This window comes from Schistocerca piceifrons, chromosome 3 (assembly GCF_021461385.2).
Source record: "Schistocerca piceifrons isolate TAMUIC-IGC-003096 chromosome 3, iqSchPice1.1, whole genome shotgun sequence".
Classification (NCBI taxonomy): domain Eukaryota; kingdom Metazoa; phylum Arthropoda; class Insecta; order Orthoptera; family Acrididae; genus Schistocerca; species Schistocerca piceifrons.
Window position 1 is genome coordinate 950,488,972 of NC_060140.1, and position 18,982 is coordinate 950,507,953.

Genomic DNA, 18,982 nt, shown 5'->3' on the forward strand with positions numbered 1-18,982 from the left:
AAAAACGAAACTAAGTAAAAACTTACTGATGTTGTCAACAATGCACCAAGATAAAGGCACTGTTGGAGAAGAGAAGAATAAAACTGAGATAAATGCGTATTATAATTCCACTAAAGGTGTAATTGATGCCATTGATCAAATGGCGCGTATGTACACCTGCAAGAGGGGAACAAAGAGATGGCCTCTATCTGTATTTTACTTTTTCATCGACATTTGTGCTATCAATGCAACCACTATACTCATCCAGCAACATCCAAGATGGAATGAAAAGAAACACAACAAACAGAAACATTATATTCTGCAAGCTGGGATAGAACTAGTGAAATTGCAGGTAGAAGAAAGAAGTGCCAATGCAAGAGGGTTATCTAACCAAACTGTTCAATCAATGGAGACTATTCTACAAAAGAAAATCAAAGAAGTGACAACAGAAGCACGTCATTTTCCTGCAGGGAAAGGTCGGTGCCATATTTGTGTAAAAAAAGCTAAAACAAAGAAGCAGAAGTACAAGAATCTAAATAATCAAAAACAGAATTGTGGACAGTGTCATAAACATGTGTGTAACACACATTCAGAAAAAATTGTGAAGTGTGTCTCATGCCTTGAAGTTGAGGACTCACAGTAGTCTATTGTATATGAACACATGTGTATTTTGTATTGTAATATGTCAATTTTTTATTCATTCAAACCAATGTTTATAACAATTAACGACTTTTATAAACCGATGTCTTAGTTAAAATACATAAAACAATTTAAAAGTTGTAATTTTTCGTCAGTAAACTTATTTAATACCTGTGGGCTCGCCGAACCCCCCTCCCCCCCAACCGCCCCTTAGGCATCCAAGTTAGAAAAAAAGGCTTGGGCGCCCTAGGGTTAAATAAACCAGCGGAAAGGCTCAGTAAGCGATGAGGAGGAGGAGGGGGAGACAAGGGACGCAGCCCTTCGGAGCAGGTAAAATCGTGCCAAACGTCCGCACACCAATGCGCCCTAGGCGGGGCCCTACCCCGCCTCTCCCCCCTGCTAAGGCTGCGGAGCTGAGAGCCGCTCCTGCCGTTTCGCTGTCGCGGGCAGCCGCTCCGCTGCTGACGCCACGACGGATGCAGCGGTCAGAGCTGTGCAGCGGCCGTACCAGGCCCCGGCAGGCACCACACACGGCCCCGCCTGCTCGGCCGCGCTCTTCGTGTTTGTCCGCAGCAGCCGCGCGCCGACCGCTGCCGCCGAGCCGCCATTACGGCCGCTCAGCCCACTCGGTGCAAGGTCGGACGCTAACGACCGCCGGATGGGCTACACAATACCTGCCCAGAGTCCCTCCGCGGCAGCATCCTCCGAGAATGAAACTTCCTGGCAGATTAAAACTGTGGGCCGGACCGAGACTCGAACTCGGGACGTTTGCCTCTCGCGGACAAGTGCTCTACCGTTGAGCTACCCAAGCACGACTCACGCCCCGTCCTCACAGCTTTCATTCCGCCACTACCTCGCCAGTATCTCGTCTCCTACCTTCCAAGAATGTTATGTAAACCGAATGTGGTGAAGGGAGAAAGGAAAGGAAAGTGAAGCTGCATTGCAACTTTTATGCGGAATCAGCGGCGGGGAGTGAAAATATGTGCCGAACTGGTTCAAACGGTTCAAATGGCTGTGAGCACTATGGGACTTAACTTCTAAGGTCATCAGTCCCCTAGAACTTAGAACTACTTAAACCTAACTAACCTAAGGACACCACACACATCCATGACCGGGCAGGATTCGAACCTGCGACCATAGCGGTCGCGCGGTTCCAGACTGTAGCGCCTAGAACCGCTCGGCCATTCCGGCCGGCTGCCGAACTGGGACTCGAACCCGGGATCTCCTGCTTACCAGGTACTTGTGTTAACGACTGCGCCACCCGGACGCTGCGTTTATCGCAAATGCGCGGATTATCTCGGCTGACCAATATTCCTACGTAGCACCACCTATCAGTAGTCCCCATCCGCGCCCTCCATTGCTCGCTTACTCTAGACTCCCGCTGGAGGTCGAAAGTAAATGGGCATCCACAAATTTCCCATCGAGGTGACTAAATTATTTATCAATGCGTGGTGTCTGTTTTTTCGGACATACGGGCAAATTCGAAGTTACCATTCCTTTAAATTTGTAAAAATTCGGGAACAGCCACAGCCTCCTCCAGCAGTACACTTACTTATAACAAATTCCATTCTCAATAATCGATGCTCAAGGATGTTGTTGTTGTTTTTGTTGTTGTTGTTGTTGTGGTCTTCAGTCCTGAGACTGGTTTGATACAGCTCTCCATGCTACTCTATCCTGTGCAAGCTTCTTCATCTCCCAGTACCTACTGCAACCTACATCCTTCTGAATCTGCTTAGTGTATTCATCTCTTGGTCTCCCTCTACGATTTTTACCCTCCCCCCAATTCTATTCAATACCTCCTCATTAGTTATGTGATCCACCCATCCAATCTTCAGCATTATTCTGTGGCACCACATTTCGAAAGCTTCTATTCTCTTCTTGTCCAAACTATTTATCGTCCATGTTTCGCTTCCATACGTGGCTACACTCCATACAAATACTTTCAGAAACGACTTCCTGACACTTAAATCTATACTCGATGTTAACAAATTTCTCTTCTTGAGAAACGCTTTCCTTGCCATTGCTCAAAGATACTCATAAAAAATTCGAAACAATGAGAGTACGATTTGACGAAGTTTTCAGTGAGCATGTGGTATGAAGAGGAAGGCTAAACGATGGTACCCCCTACAAAAAAAAACATTACAATGTATTACTGCAGTGTCAATAACAATCGTATTTCTTTACAATGGGGCAGAAAGTAGTATGTAAAAGGAAAGCTCTGTTTCATAATTAAATTACAAGTATCAGTCTCACTATAGAGTAATAGTTTTGCGTCTACGTTTCTATTCTGACTTGCTGCCCAGGAGAAAATAAGCATTAATTGCTTGCTCTTGCCACATGTGCTTCAAAGTGCTACCCAACCTACAGACATACAACTTCTAATAGCTGTAATTACACAGGCCAAAGATGGAAATACTTTTTTGCTGAAAATACCTCATTCTTATGTTTTTTAGGGTGCTAAATCCAAATATGATGCTTAAAAAAATGTATCACCCACCAGTTCTTCACATTTTACAGTTAAATTTATTAAATTAAGCGATCTTTTTAAAGAATATAACAGCTTTTGCATAGTTAAAATAGTTTAAAAATAAGGTGTAATGAATGTAGATGAAATGCCGTGTGACTAGGGCCTCCCGTCGCGTAGACCGTTCGCCTGGTGCAGGTCTTTCGATTTGACGCCACTGCGGCGACCTGCGCGTCGATGGGGATGAAATGATGATGATTAGGACAACGCAACACCCAGTCCCTGAGCGGAGAAAATCTCCGACCCAGACGGGAATCGAACCCGGGACGTTAGGATTGACATTCTGCCACGCTGACTACTCAGCTACCGGGGCCGGACATGAATGTACATGACATTGGTAGTACTGCTGAAAAACATTTGCTGGCAAAAAAAGGCGATTCTATTTTTGTGTTCGCAGATGGAGTTTTGTCTACTGTCAACCCAACCTCACTTTCCCGATTCCTGTACATGTGCTCAGTACAATGTATAATCGTGGTTGCAGATACTCTGCTGACAGTTTTTTTATATTTCTGGTCAATTTGTGATTAAAAAAACACCAAAGAAACATTACAGACTTTGTGAAAAAGGTTGATCTATCATACTTTGGATCTAAATTTGGTGATCAAGATAAATCTTGTGCGCCGTGTAATGTATGTTATGTACGTGTTGAAGATGTGAGAAAATGGTCCAAAAAGCAGAAAAAAAGCCTTTAGATTTGCAGTTCCTATGACATGGAGGGAGCCAAGAAATCATTACTATTATTCCTACTTTTGCAATGTTGATATTACTGGTCATAATTCAAAAAACAAGAAGGTAATAAGCTACTCTATCCTTCCGTCCGCCATCCGACCAGTAGCGCATGGTGTAGATTTGCCGGTTCCTGAACCACCAGATGATTTCAGTTCTATTCCAGCAGAACTATTTTCTGATGTACAGTGTGATTTAGATGAACCAGATGATGATGAATTCCATTGTAATACAGAAAGTCTAGAGCCCAAATTGTTTACTCAGACCGAGATTAATGATTTGGTTATGGATCTGGGCTTAACGAAAGAAAAAGCTGAATTGCTTGGCTCTACATTAAAAGAAAACAAGTTATTGGTAGTTGGAACCAGCATATACATGTATAGAAAGAGAGAGCAGCAATTTTCCAAGTTTTTTCAACAAGAAGGTGATTTAGTGTATTGCTCGGACATTCCCGGTCTGATGACTGAGTTTGGTATTGAATACAAAAAGGAACACTGGAGCCTGTTTATTGATTCATCCAAAACAAGGCTGTTTTATTACACAATGGTAACATGCGTGCATCTACACCTGTTGGACATTCTGTACATATGAAAGAAAGCTATGAAAACATAGAAATAGTACTAAATATTATAGGCTATCCTGCTCATGGTTGGATGATATGTGGTGATCTAAAAGTAACATCCATGCTACTTGGTCAGCAAGGTGGCTTTACCAAATTTCCATGTTTCTTGAGTGAATGGGACAATAGGGCTAGGGGTCAACACTGGTGCACAAAGAACTGGCCTGTGAGGGAGTCTTCAAAACCTGGTGAGAAGAACAGTCTACGCAAAAACCTTGCAGATGCAAAAAAACGTACTCTTACCACCTCTACATATAAAGTTAGGTCAAATGAAACAGTTTGTAAAGGCTTTGCCTAAAAATGGACCATGTTTTAAGTATCTCTGCCGAAAGTTTCCTCCACACTTTTCAGTAGCTAAACTAAAAGAAGGCGTCTTTGTCGGACCTGACATTAGAAGATTGATGTTTGATGTTAACTTTCAATCCACAAAGTCCTTAAATGAGAAAGAAGCATGGGTATCATTCAAGCAAGTCGTTACAAACTTCTTACGACATGAAAAAGATCCAGAATATGTTTGTATTACAGCTACAATGTTAAAGAAGTTAAAACTTTAGGATGTTTAATGGGCCTCAAAGTTCACTTTTTGAACAGTCACCTTGATTACTTCCCGGGCAATATGGGAGATGTTAGTGAGGAGCAAGGAGAGCATTTTCACCAGGACATTAAAGTGATGGAAAAACGTTACCAAGGCCGCTGGAACACCAACATGATGGGGGACTACTATTGGTCACTTCACCGAGAAGTTCAGCAAGCGACTCATCGTAGAAAAAGCTACACAAGAAGCTTCAAAGAAAAAATAAAAAGAAAATACAAACCAATTCCAGCTGACAAGTGAAACCTCTATCAACACATATCATTGTTTTAAGTAGCTTACTGTAAATACAAACCACGCTTATGTTGTAACAAAGCGTTGCATTAATTTCCCCGTTTAGCGTATAGCATAGGATTTTTATTGTGGTGTCACCGCCAGACACCACACTTGCTAGGTGGTAGCTTAAATCGGCCGCGGTCCATTTAGTACATGTCGGACCCGCGTGTCGCCACTGTGTGATCGCAGACCGAGCGCCACCACAAGGCAGGTCTCGAGATACGGACTAGCACTCGCCCCAGTTGTACGACTACTTTGCTAGCGACTACACTCACGAAGCCTTCCTCTCATTTGCCGAGAGACAGTTAGAATAGCCTTCTGCTAAGTCCATGGCTACGACCTAGCAAGGCGCCATTAACCGTATCTGAAGATAGTCTTATTTGTATTATCAAGAGCGATGCACCACAAGGATAGAATAAAGTTAAGTATTCGAGGAGCTGCATACTTTTCTTATTAGAATTCACTACTTATCCTGTTCCAGAATTCACGCCCGTCTGCGTTAGATAGCGTGCATTTCGGCCCCGTCTATCTACAAGGTGTTGGCACATTTACCAACACATCATTTATAGCACATAATTAAAAGCATATTGCTCGAAAACTATCGGTGACACAAAAAAACTAAGGCTAGATTTGGATTCAGCTCATAAAAATCTATAAATATCAGCTATCAAAGTAAAGAAAGATTAAAAAAAAAAAAAAATTCGTTGGCCTGTGTTATGAGCCTGCATACGACGCAAATACCAGTGTAATGTTGTTCGATACACCTTTCAGTAGAAATATCTGCAGTTATACTCGTTACACCGTATATTTTACGGCACTTTCATGGTATTGCGCTTTGTTGGCGAGACAGCGTATAACTGCAGACAGCTACGTTGTGTGCTGTTGTCGGCCAGTAGCCAATAGCAGACTCTATCCAAGGAGAAAGGAGGGGGGGGGGCGGAGTAAAGGGAGAGGAGGGGGAGGGGGGGATCGGTTTCTCAGGGCAGCGCCAGCATTACCGTAATCATCTTACGCAGCAGACCACGGCAGTGTGTGCGCCCCTCTCTGGGTTAGAGCGCTGCTACAACGGAGGCGGTGTTCGGTTCGCCAATACAATGCGTACTCTCTCTCTGTCTCTCTGCAGAGTCCATTGTTATTGTAGAGCAAGAGGATACTTGTTGCCGACGTTCCTTCGTAGAAAGCTGAATCCATCCCGCAACCACAGGCATCGCCTGTACAGCATAAAATATTGAATTATAGCGTTCTCTTTTCTATACGTCTCTTCACGTCACCCGTACTTGTCTGTACTGTTTATCATCTACGTTTCATGTTCATAATAAGCTGCACGCCTGATACGTACTTCAAGCAAAGCGTTCCTAACATCTGAGTTAAAACTTGACTTCACAAAAAAATGGTTCAAATGGCTCTGAGCACTATGGGACTTGACTGCTGTGGTCATCAGTCCCCTAGAACTTAGAACTACTTAAACCTAACTAACCTAAGGACATCACACACATCCATGCCCGAGGCAGGATTCGAACCTGCGACCGTAGCGGTCGCGCGGTTCCAGACTGTAGCGCCTAGAACCGCTCGGCCACACCGGCCGGCTTTGACTTCACAAAATTTCACCTTTTCAGAAAAGCTTTTCCTGTCAGGCTATGATTATGTCCTCTTTACTTCTACCATCGTCAGTTATTTTGCTGCTCAAACAGCAAAACTCATCAATTACTTTTACTGCATAGATTCCTAATCTAATTTAAAAAAGAACAATAAATCCCTGGTAGCTTGAAGTTATAAGAATGTCGGTCCTTGATCGCACTTACGGCCTTCAATTCAGTACAGCCTCGCTGTAACATTCTGAACTGTGTATGCCAACTAAAATCGGGTATTGAGGAGACAGAAAACCAGGCACACCCCGAGTGCTCCCTGGAACCGCATCTTCCCGCGCAAATCATCCCGGCCCTGTAACGAACTGGGAACATCACCTGATACTGCGTGACGTAATTACGCGATGCCACCGCCGTACTCTCATACAAGCGCTAATGGAGAGCAACGTGAGATGCGTGTTCGTTAAGCAAAGTGATAATTATGCCATAGCGTTACCGACTCTGCATTAATTTCGGACTACATATTTACCCGTCGGAGAGTACACTGTTTCAGTTTTGCGGGAGTGCTTGTTCCAACTCTTGTCACCCACCACTAAAATAATCATATCTGGGATATTTATTACCTTATCGAACAAAATATGCGTCAAGCCTCGGGTTCTTCGGCCGACGTTTGTTTGATGATTTTTCTGACGTTTCGCCAGCACGAGTGGCTGGCACTGCCAGAACTGTTCTCTGGTGCGCAAACGTCCAAGAGCTTTTCCGCTGCGGTTCTCCTCTTGCTACCTGCAACGGTCGTTCGGTGCAGCAGGGGAATCCAGGATCCGTTCATCTTGGGACATTCTTCTTTCTTGTTGAAGCAGTTGGCATGTTTATGTATTTCTATAGCTTTTCTAAACAAGCAGGTCTGATAGCTTTTCTTTGCAGCAAGAACTTACGTGTCGGAGAATTTTACTACGTACTCGGTCTCACACAGCGCGTACTTCGCCACTGCCGATTTGTCCACCTACTCCAACGTCCATCGTCGCTTATGTTCGGTGATCCTAGTGTTGATTGAACATCTAGTCATTCCAACATAGCATTTTTTCGTATGTACGTGGTATGCAGTATATTGCCGACACTGCAAGTAGGTCCCTTTCCTCCTTCGTCGATCTCAGACATTGTTTGACCTTTGTAAAGATTTTTTTTTAAATTACCGCTACCAGTCACAAACTTTGTCAACTATTGTATTAGTTATCTAGCGACATGTTTCGAGGTAAACCCCATCTTCAGGCTAAATGGCATTACAAAAACAACTTTAAAATAAGGCCATTCTGACGGTACGTAGTCTTTTCGTAAATGCTGGGGTCATCCTGTAGAAGAAGAGAAAACTTAGTAAGGAATGATGTCACTTTGGAAGCTGGACTCATGTTCGCACAAAAATGTTTTGTAACGGTCACTCACATTGACCTTCTTTTTCGGTTTATAATTTACGCCGTGTGTGCACCACATACGGCCGATTCTGTCCATCACTTTGGGAATGCTTGGCAGAAAGGCCGCAGCCGACATTTCTTTTTCCGGTGTGTCGTTTCGCTGAGTAGTTTTGTGACACCTTCTACGTAACTGGTGGACTACCCATTGTTCCTCAGAAAGCATCCCAGGTGTTGCATCTCGCGTCTGAGGTGCTGCGGTTGACATATTCGTCTCGTTCGCGACGTCCAGGATGGAAGCTGATACTTACATAAAAGACTCGGGACATTTGATTGAGAAGCTCAAGAAACTAAAACATGTGACATTGAGAACCTGAAGGAACCCAAATTGAGACCAAACGACATCCTGGTGAGCTTTAAGGTTGTTTCTTTGTTTACCAAATTGCCTCTCATTGAGTCTCTGGAGCACATCGGTTCCATTTTCCAGCAAGACATCGCTAAGCTCTTTCATGCGTGTCTCACCACGAGCTATTTCATATGGATGGCCACTTTTACGAACACAGCGTCGCCGTGGGTAGTCCACTTAGTCCAGTGGTGGCCAACTTCTTCATGAAGCTTTTCGAAGCACAGGCGCTGGACTTGGCGCCTTGAAAACCTAAGGTATGGTGCAGAAAGGTCGGCGGTGCCTAGGTTGAGTGGAGCCATGGCGAGGAACATGTCGGTGACTTCCTAAGCCACGTGGACAGTCTCCTTTCAACATAAAATTTACCATGGAGGTAGAAAAGGATCAACTGCTACTCTTTGTAATGTGCTGGTGACGAGGGATGGTGGAAAGCTGCGACACAGCTGTGTATCGAAAACCTACACGCACGGACCGATACCTGCACAAACTGTCAAACCATCCCACGAGCCAGAAAAGAGGCACGATTAATACGCTCGACGCTAGCAAGACGAATATGTGAGCCGCAGCGCCGAAGCCGCGAGATGCAACACCCGGAAAGCGTTCTCAGCAGCGATGGTTACTCCACCAGTTACATAAGCAGTGTCACAGAATCGAACACTCGCCGAAGTGACACATCGGAAGAAGAAATATCGGGTACGGCCTTTCTGCCGTACATTTCAGAGTGGCGGACAGAATCGGCCGTCGTGCGGTAGCGTTCTCGCTTCCCACGCCCGGGTTCCCGGGTTCGATTCCCGGCGGGGTCAGGGATTTTCTCTGCCTCGTGATGGCTGGGTGTTGTGTGCTGTCCTTAGGTTAGTTAGGTTTAAGTAGTTCTAAGTTCTAGGGGACTTATGACCACAGCAGTTGAGTCCCATAGTGCTCAGAGCCATTTGAACCATTTTAGAATCGGCCGTGTACGGCGCAAACACGGTGTAAAGGCTATTTATAAGCCGTGAAAGAAGATCAAGGAATGAGTCAGATTGACAACGGAAAAATTGGACCCACTTGCAATGTCGGGAATATCCCGCATACCATGTACATGAAGAGAAGTCTATCTTGAAACGATTTGACGATCAACCAACATCAGGATCACCGAAATCACGCTGCAAAGAACGTTGGGGCAGGTGGAGAGAGAGGCCGTAACGGAACACTCTCTATGCGAGACCGACCACTTAGTAAAATTCGAAAACACGGAAGTTCTTAGTTTATCACACCCGCTTGCTCAGAGAAGCTATAGAAATACACAAACATGACAATACCTTCAACAAGAAAGAAGAACGCCTCAAGGTGAACGGATCCTGGATTCCCGTGCTGCAGCGAACGACTGTTGCGTGTAGCAAGGCGAGAATCGCAGCGAAAATGCGCACGGAAAAGCCTGTGGACGTTGGCGCACCAGGTACGTACCGGGTGATCAAAAACTCAGTATAAATTTGAAAACTGAATAAATCACGGAATAATGTAGATAGAGAGGTACAAATTGAGACACATGCTTGGAATGACATGGGGTTTTATTAGAAACAAAAAAAATACAAACGTTCAAAAAATGTCCGACAGATGGCGCTTCATCTGATCAGAATAGCAATAATTAGCATCAGAAAGTAAGACAAAGCAAAGATGATGTTCTTTACAGGAAATGCTCAATATGTCCACCATCATTCCTCAACAATAGCTGTAGTCGAGGAATGATGTGAACAGCACTGTAAAGCATGTCCGGAGTTATGGTGAGGCATTGGCGTCGGATGTTGTCTTTCAGTATCCCTAGAGCTGTCGGTCCATCACGATACACTTTCGACTTTAGGTAACCACAAAGTCAATAATCGCACGGACTGAGGTCTGGGGACCTGGGAGGCCAAGCATGACGAAAGTGGCGGCTGAGCACACGATCGTCACCAAACGACGCGCGCAAGAGATCTTTCACACGTCTAGCAATACTTTGTTTTTTTTTTTTTGTTCTAATAAAACCCCATGTCATTCCAAGCATGTGTGTCACTTTTTACCTCTCTATCTACATTATTCCGTGGTCTATTAAGTTTTCAAATTTATACTGACTTTTTGATCACCGGTATAATCAGCGGCCACGAGCTCAACTCCAGTCCATCACCAGCAATAAAGGGTGAAGTTTTGACAATGCCAGCCACTCGTTCTGGCCAAACGTCAGAAAAGTGGCAAAGGTCTTATGGGACCAAACTGCTGAAGAGGTATCGGTCCCTAAGCCTACACACTACTTAACCTAACTTAGCCTTAAAGACAACACATACAGACTCATGCCCGAGGGAAGACTCGAACCTCCGACAGGGGGTAAGAAAAGTCATCAAACGAACGTCGACAGAAGAAACCGAGACAGAAGCCAGCAGGCAGTTTGCCAAAATATTTGTCACCCCTTTAGTGAGCACACTGCGTAACAGATGGCACCAGGTGGTCATTTAATCCTCCTCTGCTGCCGTTAAGTCATGGCAGTGAAGTGGAGTGTACTTGTGTGCCATCGGTACAGTAAGATAAAACGACGTGGACTCAGAAATGCAAAACGGAGCAACCGTGTTTGCAAGTGCCCGTGCCCACAGTACGAATGGAGTTGGCCGATTTGTTGCTGTATCAATGTGTCCTGTCCAATGTGTCTACAAGGAACTTCAATTTGCAGCTACACAACGCGACGGAAGAACAATTCTCGAAAAAATATATTAACCCATAGGGACTGGAGGCGAATGTCAGATGTTGACAGAGAGAAGTGGTCGCAAACCACACAAGAACTGCTGCTCACTGTGAATGCAGGGCCATCTCACACGATTTTCCGGTGAACGTTGCGAGGGAACTATATGCAGTGGACATTTGAACGGTACCTAGCAAAAGGCTATTGGCTACAGTAGGACGTACAGCTGCAGGTCTCCAGTAGGCCTAACAAAACGGAGATTGGATATCAGCTAGCTCGAGGGCTTTAATGTAGCCCGACCAGTCGCGATTTTGACTCTTTCTAACAACGGCACTGGCCCCTTCCTTAGCTGGTACAAGTTTTAGAATACTAATTGCTTCAGCCTGCGTCACTATATTGTAGGAAACGTGTCACGTAAGATTAACTCTATAGTGAGGAGCTGACGAATAAGTGACGGATGACCTTAGATGCTCTGTCTCTTCAAATTCTTAATCAGCAGCAGCCCCCCCCCCCCCTCCCAAATCACTCTTCTTGTCTAATCTCTAACGATCGCAGCGTTGACGGGATGATCAATCTTTCTAGTCCCTCAATCTCAGTTTCGTGACCATGGATAATGCACGGTATAAATTCGATGGCTCAGTGTAACAAATTACTATTTCACTGGTTCAGCATACACAAAAACTGAAAATACCTCGAAACACAAACAAACAATGTGGAGGCAAAAATAAAATTCATTTCACACAGTCATATGTCATCACCGAAACAATATTTAGAGGGCATTCCATAACGAAAGTGACATTACTTATCTCCAAAATTTGTGTATGTAATTAGCAAGAACCAGAACAAATCTTAATTCATTTGCGTATTTGCTTTCAAAGCTCTAGCTTCGCCCGTAGCACGTCATGAAGTGGTCAGATATCGCGTATGACGAAAGCGGTTCGAGCTATACTGGTTTAACGGCAGCTGCGCACTGCAGAAAGACCACCGGTCTGAAATCAGCACAGTAAATCTATTTATTCTCGTGTATTTTTATTTTAGCTACGACAGGGCCGATAATGAGCTCAATTCGGTGACGCGAAAACGTGTGATAACCTATAATTGCATTACAAAATACAATATATTGCGTACCGGCTTTTTAAAGTAACGTTTTTAGAAAGTTGTTTGGACAGATACGCCACCGCGAAGGCTACAAATTAACATTAATTAGCAGCGTCCATATTGGCGGTGTTGTTGACCGTCAAGTGTCAACTGTTTGCTGAAATTGTTTGGTACGTTTCAATAAATACCGAAGTGACAGGTTTCTGCCCATTAAAAAGTACAAACACGCAGGGATAATCAAATTAACGGAAATAACTATAGGAACAAGATTCGTGTGCGGTACGGTAGGCTTTTGCGTCTGCATTCAGTTTCGATAGGACCCTACCGGTTGTGAGCTTGCCATATGCCGTGCAATGTGCCGACTGAAGAAAGGAGGGTGACAATTATTTCAAGATACCAGCATCTTGTGCTGGCGAAACGTTAAGCTTATGGTCTAAATAATTATCGCCCAAAGAGTCCGACTCTAATGCACCGGTTTCTAACAGAAATACATTAAAGAGCCAAGAGACTTAAGCGGGTTTTTATTATGTGGAAGATTAAAGAGTTCTCCATTCTGCATTTCGTTCGTGTTCATAATTCACATAACATACGTGATCGATTTCGGATTAAATTTTCCGTCATCGGATGTATCTGGAAAAATAATCACATTTACATCGTTTCAGTGGTTCAAATGGCTCTGAGCACTGTGGGACTCAACATCTGAGGTCATCAGTCCCCTAGGCTTACAACTACGTAAACCTAACTAACCTAAGGACATCACACACATCCATGCCCGAGGCAGGATTCGAACCTGCGACCGTAGCAGCAGCGAGGTTCCAGACTGAAGCGCCTAGAACCGCTCGGCCACAGCGGCCAGCTCGTTCAGTGAAATACGTCCATATATGGATAGTCAATAACCGCTGTATCCTGTCATAACATTTTCCCCCGTGGATAAAAGCATGCACAATTATGTGACGCCTTTATCTCTGTCTGTTGGTGGACTTCAGTTTTGGTTAGTAAGATGCACGGCCAATTTCAGTTTTGTATGTATTGTAAAAAAAAGGTTTCCGCATAACCTAAGTGGCAAACTAGTATGGCAAGATATCAGTGTTATCGGCTATCCATATATGGATGTACTTCATTGAATCGATGTGAATGTGAATTGTTTCCCATACACATCTGATAACGGAAAATGCGCTCCGAAACCGATCTTGTACGTTGTGTGAATAATTAACACCAGCCAACTGCATCCTAAGTCACTCGATAATATTTCGCACAGTAATAAAATACACTGTCGCTGCACGTCTCGCCAAGAACGACGAAGAGAATAAAAGCTCAGTGAGTTATAAAAATAAGTGCCACAGTCAATTTTTGCTTGAAATTAAGACACGTCATTCTCAAGTAGAGGCACGTGGTTAAATATGAAATACGGCAACGGATGAGGATGCTACAACGGCGCAAATGAAAGAGACAGAAAATACAATATGTTTATAAATAATCCAAAAGCTTTCGGAACGCAATAAAATCTGTTGATGATGCAGTGGATAGGCCGACGACAAACACAACGACCAACAAAAAGCCGGCGGTGGTGGCCGAGCGGTTCTAGGCGCTACAGTCCGGAACCGCCCGACTGCTACGGTCGCAGGTTCGAATCCTGCCTCGGGCATGGGTGTGTGTGATGTCCTTAGGTTAGTTACGTTTAAGTAGTTCTAGGGGACTAATGACCTCAGATGTTAAGTCCCATAGTGCTCAGAGCCATTTGAACCACTTTTGCACCAACAAAATCCAGCAAGTACAGCAAGTGTTCAGAAAAATAAAGTTTACGTCCTTCGCTGGCAGTAATACCGAATATAGACCCCATTATTCAAATGGATTTGGGTAAGACGAAGACTCATACCCGATTTGTGTACCACAAAATGAGTAACGAGATTACTGGCACCTATTTATGCACATCGTCGTCATCATCATCATCATCATCATGGTCACCACCACCACTACACTACCACCGTGGTGAGTCATTGAATTTAACAGAAGCCTTCGTTGAAAGTTTCCAGATACATTTACAAACCCTGACGAATATAGTTTTAAATGTTAATATGGTGCAGGTTGCAAAACCATATAGTACTTAGCCCTAGGACGCACTTTGTCTTGATATCATCGTCATCATCAACTCTTGCATGTATTAGATTTTAGCTTGTTAGACTTTGCCTCTTACACCTACTTGCAGATATTAGCCTAAGAACCTTCCATTTCGTCCTGTGTCTCCCAAAGTGTCTTCGTCCCACTCGTCTGTATTTGCATAGTACTTTTGGTAGTTAGTCACGCTCCTTCATACTTACGTGCTATTTCCATATACTTCTGTTTCCTCTTCATTTTACTATTTAAAGATATTACTCTTAATTCTGGCACTCTTATTCCAGTACTTAGATTTCGATACTGCGTAGTGCGTCCTGTTATACGCTCAAGAAATCTCATTTTCCGACTCTAGTGCATCCCTTTCTATTGTTACCAGGTTTAGTTCCAGACATCAGAAATGGGAGTGAGAGTGTTTTGCAGAATTTCAGAAGTCTCTCTTTCGCTTCGCTCCACGACTAGCTTTGCCCGGTTGTTCATTTTCACGTGGTGCGCACTACGTTTAAGCAGCACCAAATAATAATTACTTCCGACATAGTTCCACCAACGTGGGAATACTATATAGATTTCACATTTGCACTACAGACGGTCGCTGAGGAAACCTGAATAAAGGCAGTTTCTTTCTTTCACCAAACGCTTTAGATGTATCTTCTAAATCAGGAGGGCAGCCGAATCTTGAAACATTTCCAACATCAACAGTCGATTTCAAATATCACGAATTTTCTTTTACGCCTCTGACGACTTTCAAACATAACGAACTCGTCAAGCGAACAGAGAAAAACGTAGGTACCGGCGATTTGGTTCCGGTACAGGTAGCCCAATTTACCGACAGTTTCCAGATTATTCTTTGCTGCGTCGACAGATTTTCATGCGTGAAAAAATTCGCAACCGCGCGCGCAGAGGAAGCCGTCCGCGGCAGGCGGCAGGCGGCACGCACATATTCGCGGTGCGTTTCTTTTTAGCGCTGTTCTCGCCCCATTGGGCGCATTATTCGCCGCCTTTTGTATTTCACCGCTAGTGCCGAATTCCCCGCGATTTATCTTCGGCATATCGGGGAGCCAACAAATCGATCAGCCATTTGGCTATCGAGGATCAGCTACCGCCAATAGCTCACATACATCACGGGCAGTATATATTAAAACATATAGCTTCCGCCCAACGAACGAGGGCAATACATCCTCTTGACGTTTAGGAAAACACTATTTGTAACCGCATAACTGGTTCCCTTCGGGAGCAAGCTCATAGCTTGCAAAGAGGATATTTTTCTTTTTCTTTTCTCCAAACAGCGGGATCCGACAGCCGACCTTTTGTGATAAAAGCTAGGTAGAATTTTTCTAGCAGCGAGTTAAAGGGGGTTGTTCGTTCGACTATCAGTGCAATAGACTGCTCTTTGCGTGAATACAGCTCAGAATCGAGAATCGATTCTGCGTCTGTTGCGGTACTCTGGTACCAAGTCGGAGCGTGGATGAGAAACACGTTACGTTTGTGAAAGGCCCGGGATTCATTTTCCCGGGAACAATAACTTAAATTTTCTGTAATTCTCCCTAAACACCTGGAGATGAATGATAATGTGGATTCCCCAGTGTAACTACGAGCCAGCTCCCACAACCTATAGGTCCATAGATTTTGAAATTCGTTATACACTTTTTTGTTAATTGCTAAGGATAGCTGTTGCATAGCCATGCGATAATGGTGCGTAATATTCATAAAAAACTGACTCTAGGTAGCTGGTAAGAAGAGAATAAAGAAGGTTATGGAAAGAATGGGAATAAATCGGCCCTCTCCTTTTAAAGGAATCATTCATTAAAGGAACAACTATTATGGAAAATTCAAAGCTGGATCGTCGGCTTCCTTTCGATTATAAACCCATTGTCTTACCCCTATGTCCCCTACTATGGTAGAAGCAGCGGTGAGCTTAATATAATAAACCGATGGCCTCTCACCCTGGGATGTCGCGTCTTTTTTTTTATAGTACTGTGTCGTTGAGAAGGGTGTAAAGATGTGAAAAGTACCGAGACACTGGGGCAAAAAAAGGCGAGCACCTCTTACCACTACCACCCATCGCTGCGCTTGGCTTTAACTGGTTAGATGCATGATGGTTTCTCACCTGTAACAAAAGAAAAAAAAACATTATTTAGAATGGCAATATAAAGGCAGTATATCTATAATATAAACTTATGAGTTAATAATCTTATGGAGCTATTTTTGGCATTTGTATCCATACTAATGAAATAAATATGGTTTTTATAATACTACTACTTCCTAACCATCAATTTTTTTTGTTTCCTCCTGTTAACCACACTTGTTTCAGCACCTGTTCGCTATCTTCTTTGGTTCTCAATTCATTTATGTAAAAATATGATACAGGTTTCATCGGTGTTCTATGTTGTACTGCAATACGACCGTTTATCTCAAATACACTCCTGGAAATGGAAAAAAGAACACATTGACACCGGTGTGTCAGACCCACCATACTTGCTCCGGACACTGCGAGAGGGCTGTACAAGCAATGATCACACGCACGGCACAGCGGACACACCAGGAACCGCGGTGTTGGCCGTCGAATGGCGCTAGCTGCGCAGCATTTGTGCACCGCCGCCGTCAGTGTCAGCCAGTTTGCCGTGGCATACGGAGCTCCATCGCAGTCTTTAACACTGGTAGCATGCCGCGACAGCGTGGACGTGAACCGTATGTGCAGTTGACGGACTTTGAGCGAGGGCGTATAGTGGGCATGCGGGAGGCCGGGTGGACGTACCGCCGAAATGCTCAACACGTGGGGCGTGAGGTCTCCACAGTACATCGATGTTGTCGCCAGTGGTCGGCGGAAGGTGCACGTGCCCGTCGACCTGGGACCGGACCGCAGCGACGCACGGATGCACGCCAAGACCGTAGGATCCTACGCAGTGCCGTAGGGGACCGCACCGCCACTTCCCAGCAAATTAGGGACACTGTTGCTCCTGGTGTATCGGCGAGGACCATTCGCAACCGTGTCCATGAAGCTGGGCTACGGTCCCGCACACCGTTAGGCCGTCTTCCGCTCACGCCCCAACATAGTGCGGCCCGCCTCCAGTGGTGTCGCGACAGGCGTGAATAGAGGGACGAATGGAGACGTGTCGTCTTCAGCGATGAGAGTCGCTTCTGCCTTGGTGCCAATGATGGTCGTATGCGTGTTTGGCGCCGTGCAGGTGAGCGCCACAATCAGGACTGCATACGACCGAGGCACACAGGGCCAACACCCGGCATCATGGTGTGGGGAGCGATCTCCTACACTGGCCGTACACCACTGGTGATCGTCGAGGGGACACTGAATAGTGCACGGTACATCCAAACCGTCATCGAACCCATCGTTCTACCATTCCTAGACCGGCAAGGGAACTTGCTGTTCCAACAGGACAATGCACGTCCGCATGTATCCCGTGCCACCCAACGTGCTCTAGAAGGTGTAAGTCAACTACCCTGGCCAGCAAGATCTCCGGCTCTGTCCCCATTGAGCATGTTTGGGACTGGATGAAGCGTTGTCTCACGCGGTCTGCACGTCCAGCACGAACGCTGGTCCAACTGAGGCGCCAGGTGGAAATGACATGGCAAGCCGTTCCACAGGACTACATCCAGCATCTCTACGATCGTCTCCATGGGAGAATAGCAGCCTGCATTGCTGCGAAAGGTGGATATACACTGTAATAGTGCCGACATTGTGCATGCTCTGTTGCCTGTGTCTATGTGCCTGTGGTTCTGTCAGTGTGATCATGTGATGTATCTGACCCCAGGAATGTGTCAATAAAGTTTCCCCTTCCTGGGACAATGAATTCACGGTGTTCTTATTTCAATTTCCAGGAGTGTATTTTGTGCTGATGGTGTCCTCCATCGCGTAAATCTTTAAAGAAACCCATATTTATGTAGTATCTGGAGCTGTTGACAAAATTAATCTTTATTTGGTACTTGTTTCAACCGATACGAACATCCGGATAGCGACCGTTCCAATTTTTGGAAGCAAACGAAGATTTTATTTAGCAGCAGCTCCCTGTGGTACGTAAATAAGACTTTCTTTTTCAAAAAATTAAATGATTTATTAACTTAAGATGCTGTATTTCAGACTTGTAGACATTTGAAAATGACAACTCAGTAATAGTAATGTAATCTTTTAAAAATGTTTTAGTGGCTGTTGCTTGATGACAGTTTGTGGTGTCAAATACATATTTTAAATTTCTATGTCACACTCCTTGATGACAGTTATGTCGAAATACAAAAACTAAATTTGTTATACCTGCCGAAACATCACAGAAAATCCGCCTGATAACTCTCAAATAGGGACACACACTATACATAATGATGTATG

The 18,982-nt window shown here is 44.5% G+C and overlaps 1 protein-coding gene across 1 annotated transcript in view; it reads right to left on the reverse strand.

The window, feature by feature from the left end:
* Positions 1–1,017: 1,017 nt before the first annotated feature.
* The window catches only part of LOC124789261 (serine/arginine repetitive matrix protein 2-like), an 88,244-nt gene continuing 70,279 nt past the window's right edge, over positions 1,018–18,982 (reverse strand). The window contains exons 4-5 of the mRNA XM_047256558.1: positions 16,696–16,753; positions 1,018–1,262 (exon numbers count right to left, since the gene is read on the reverse strand). Of these exons, the coding sequence (XP_047112514.1) occupies positions 1,018–1,262; positions 16,696–16,753 (303 nt within the window). The remainder of the gene's footprint in view (positions 1,263–16,695; positions 16,754–18,982) is intronic.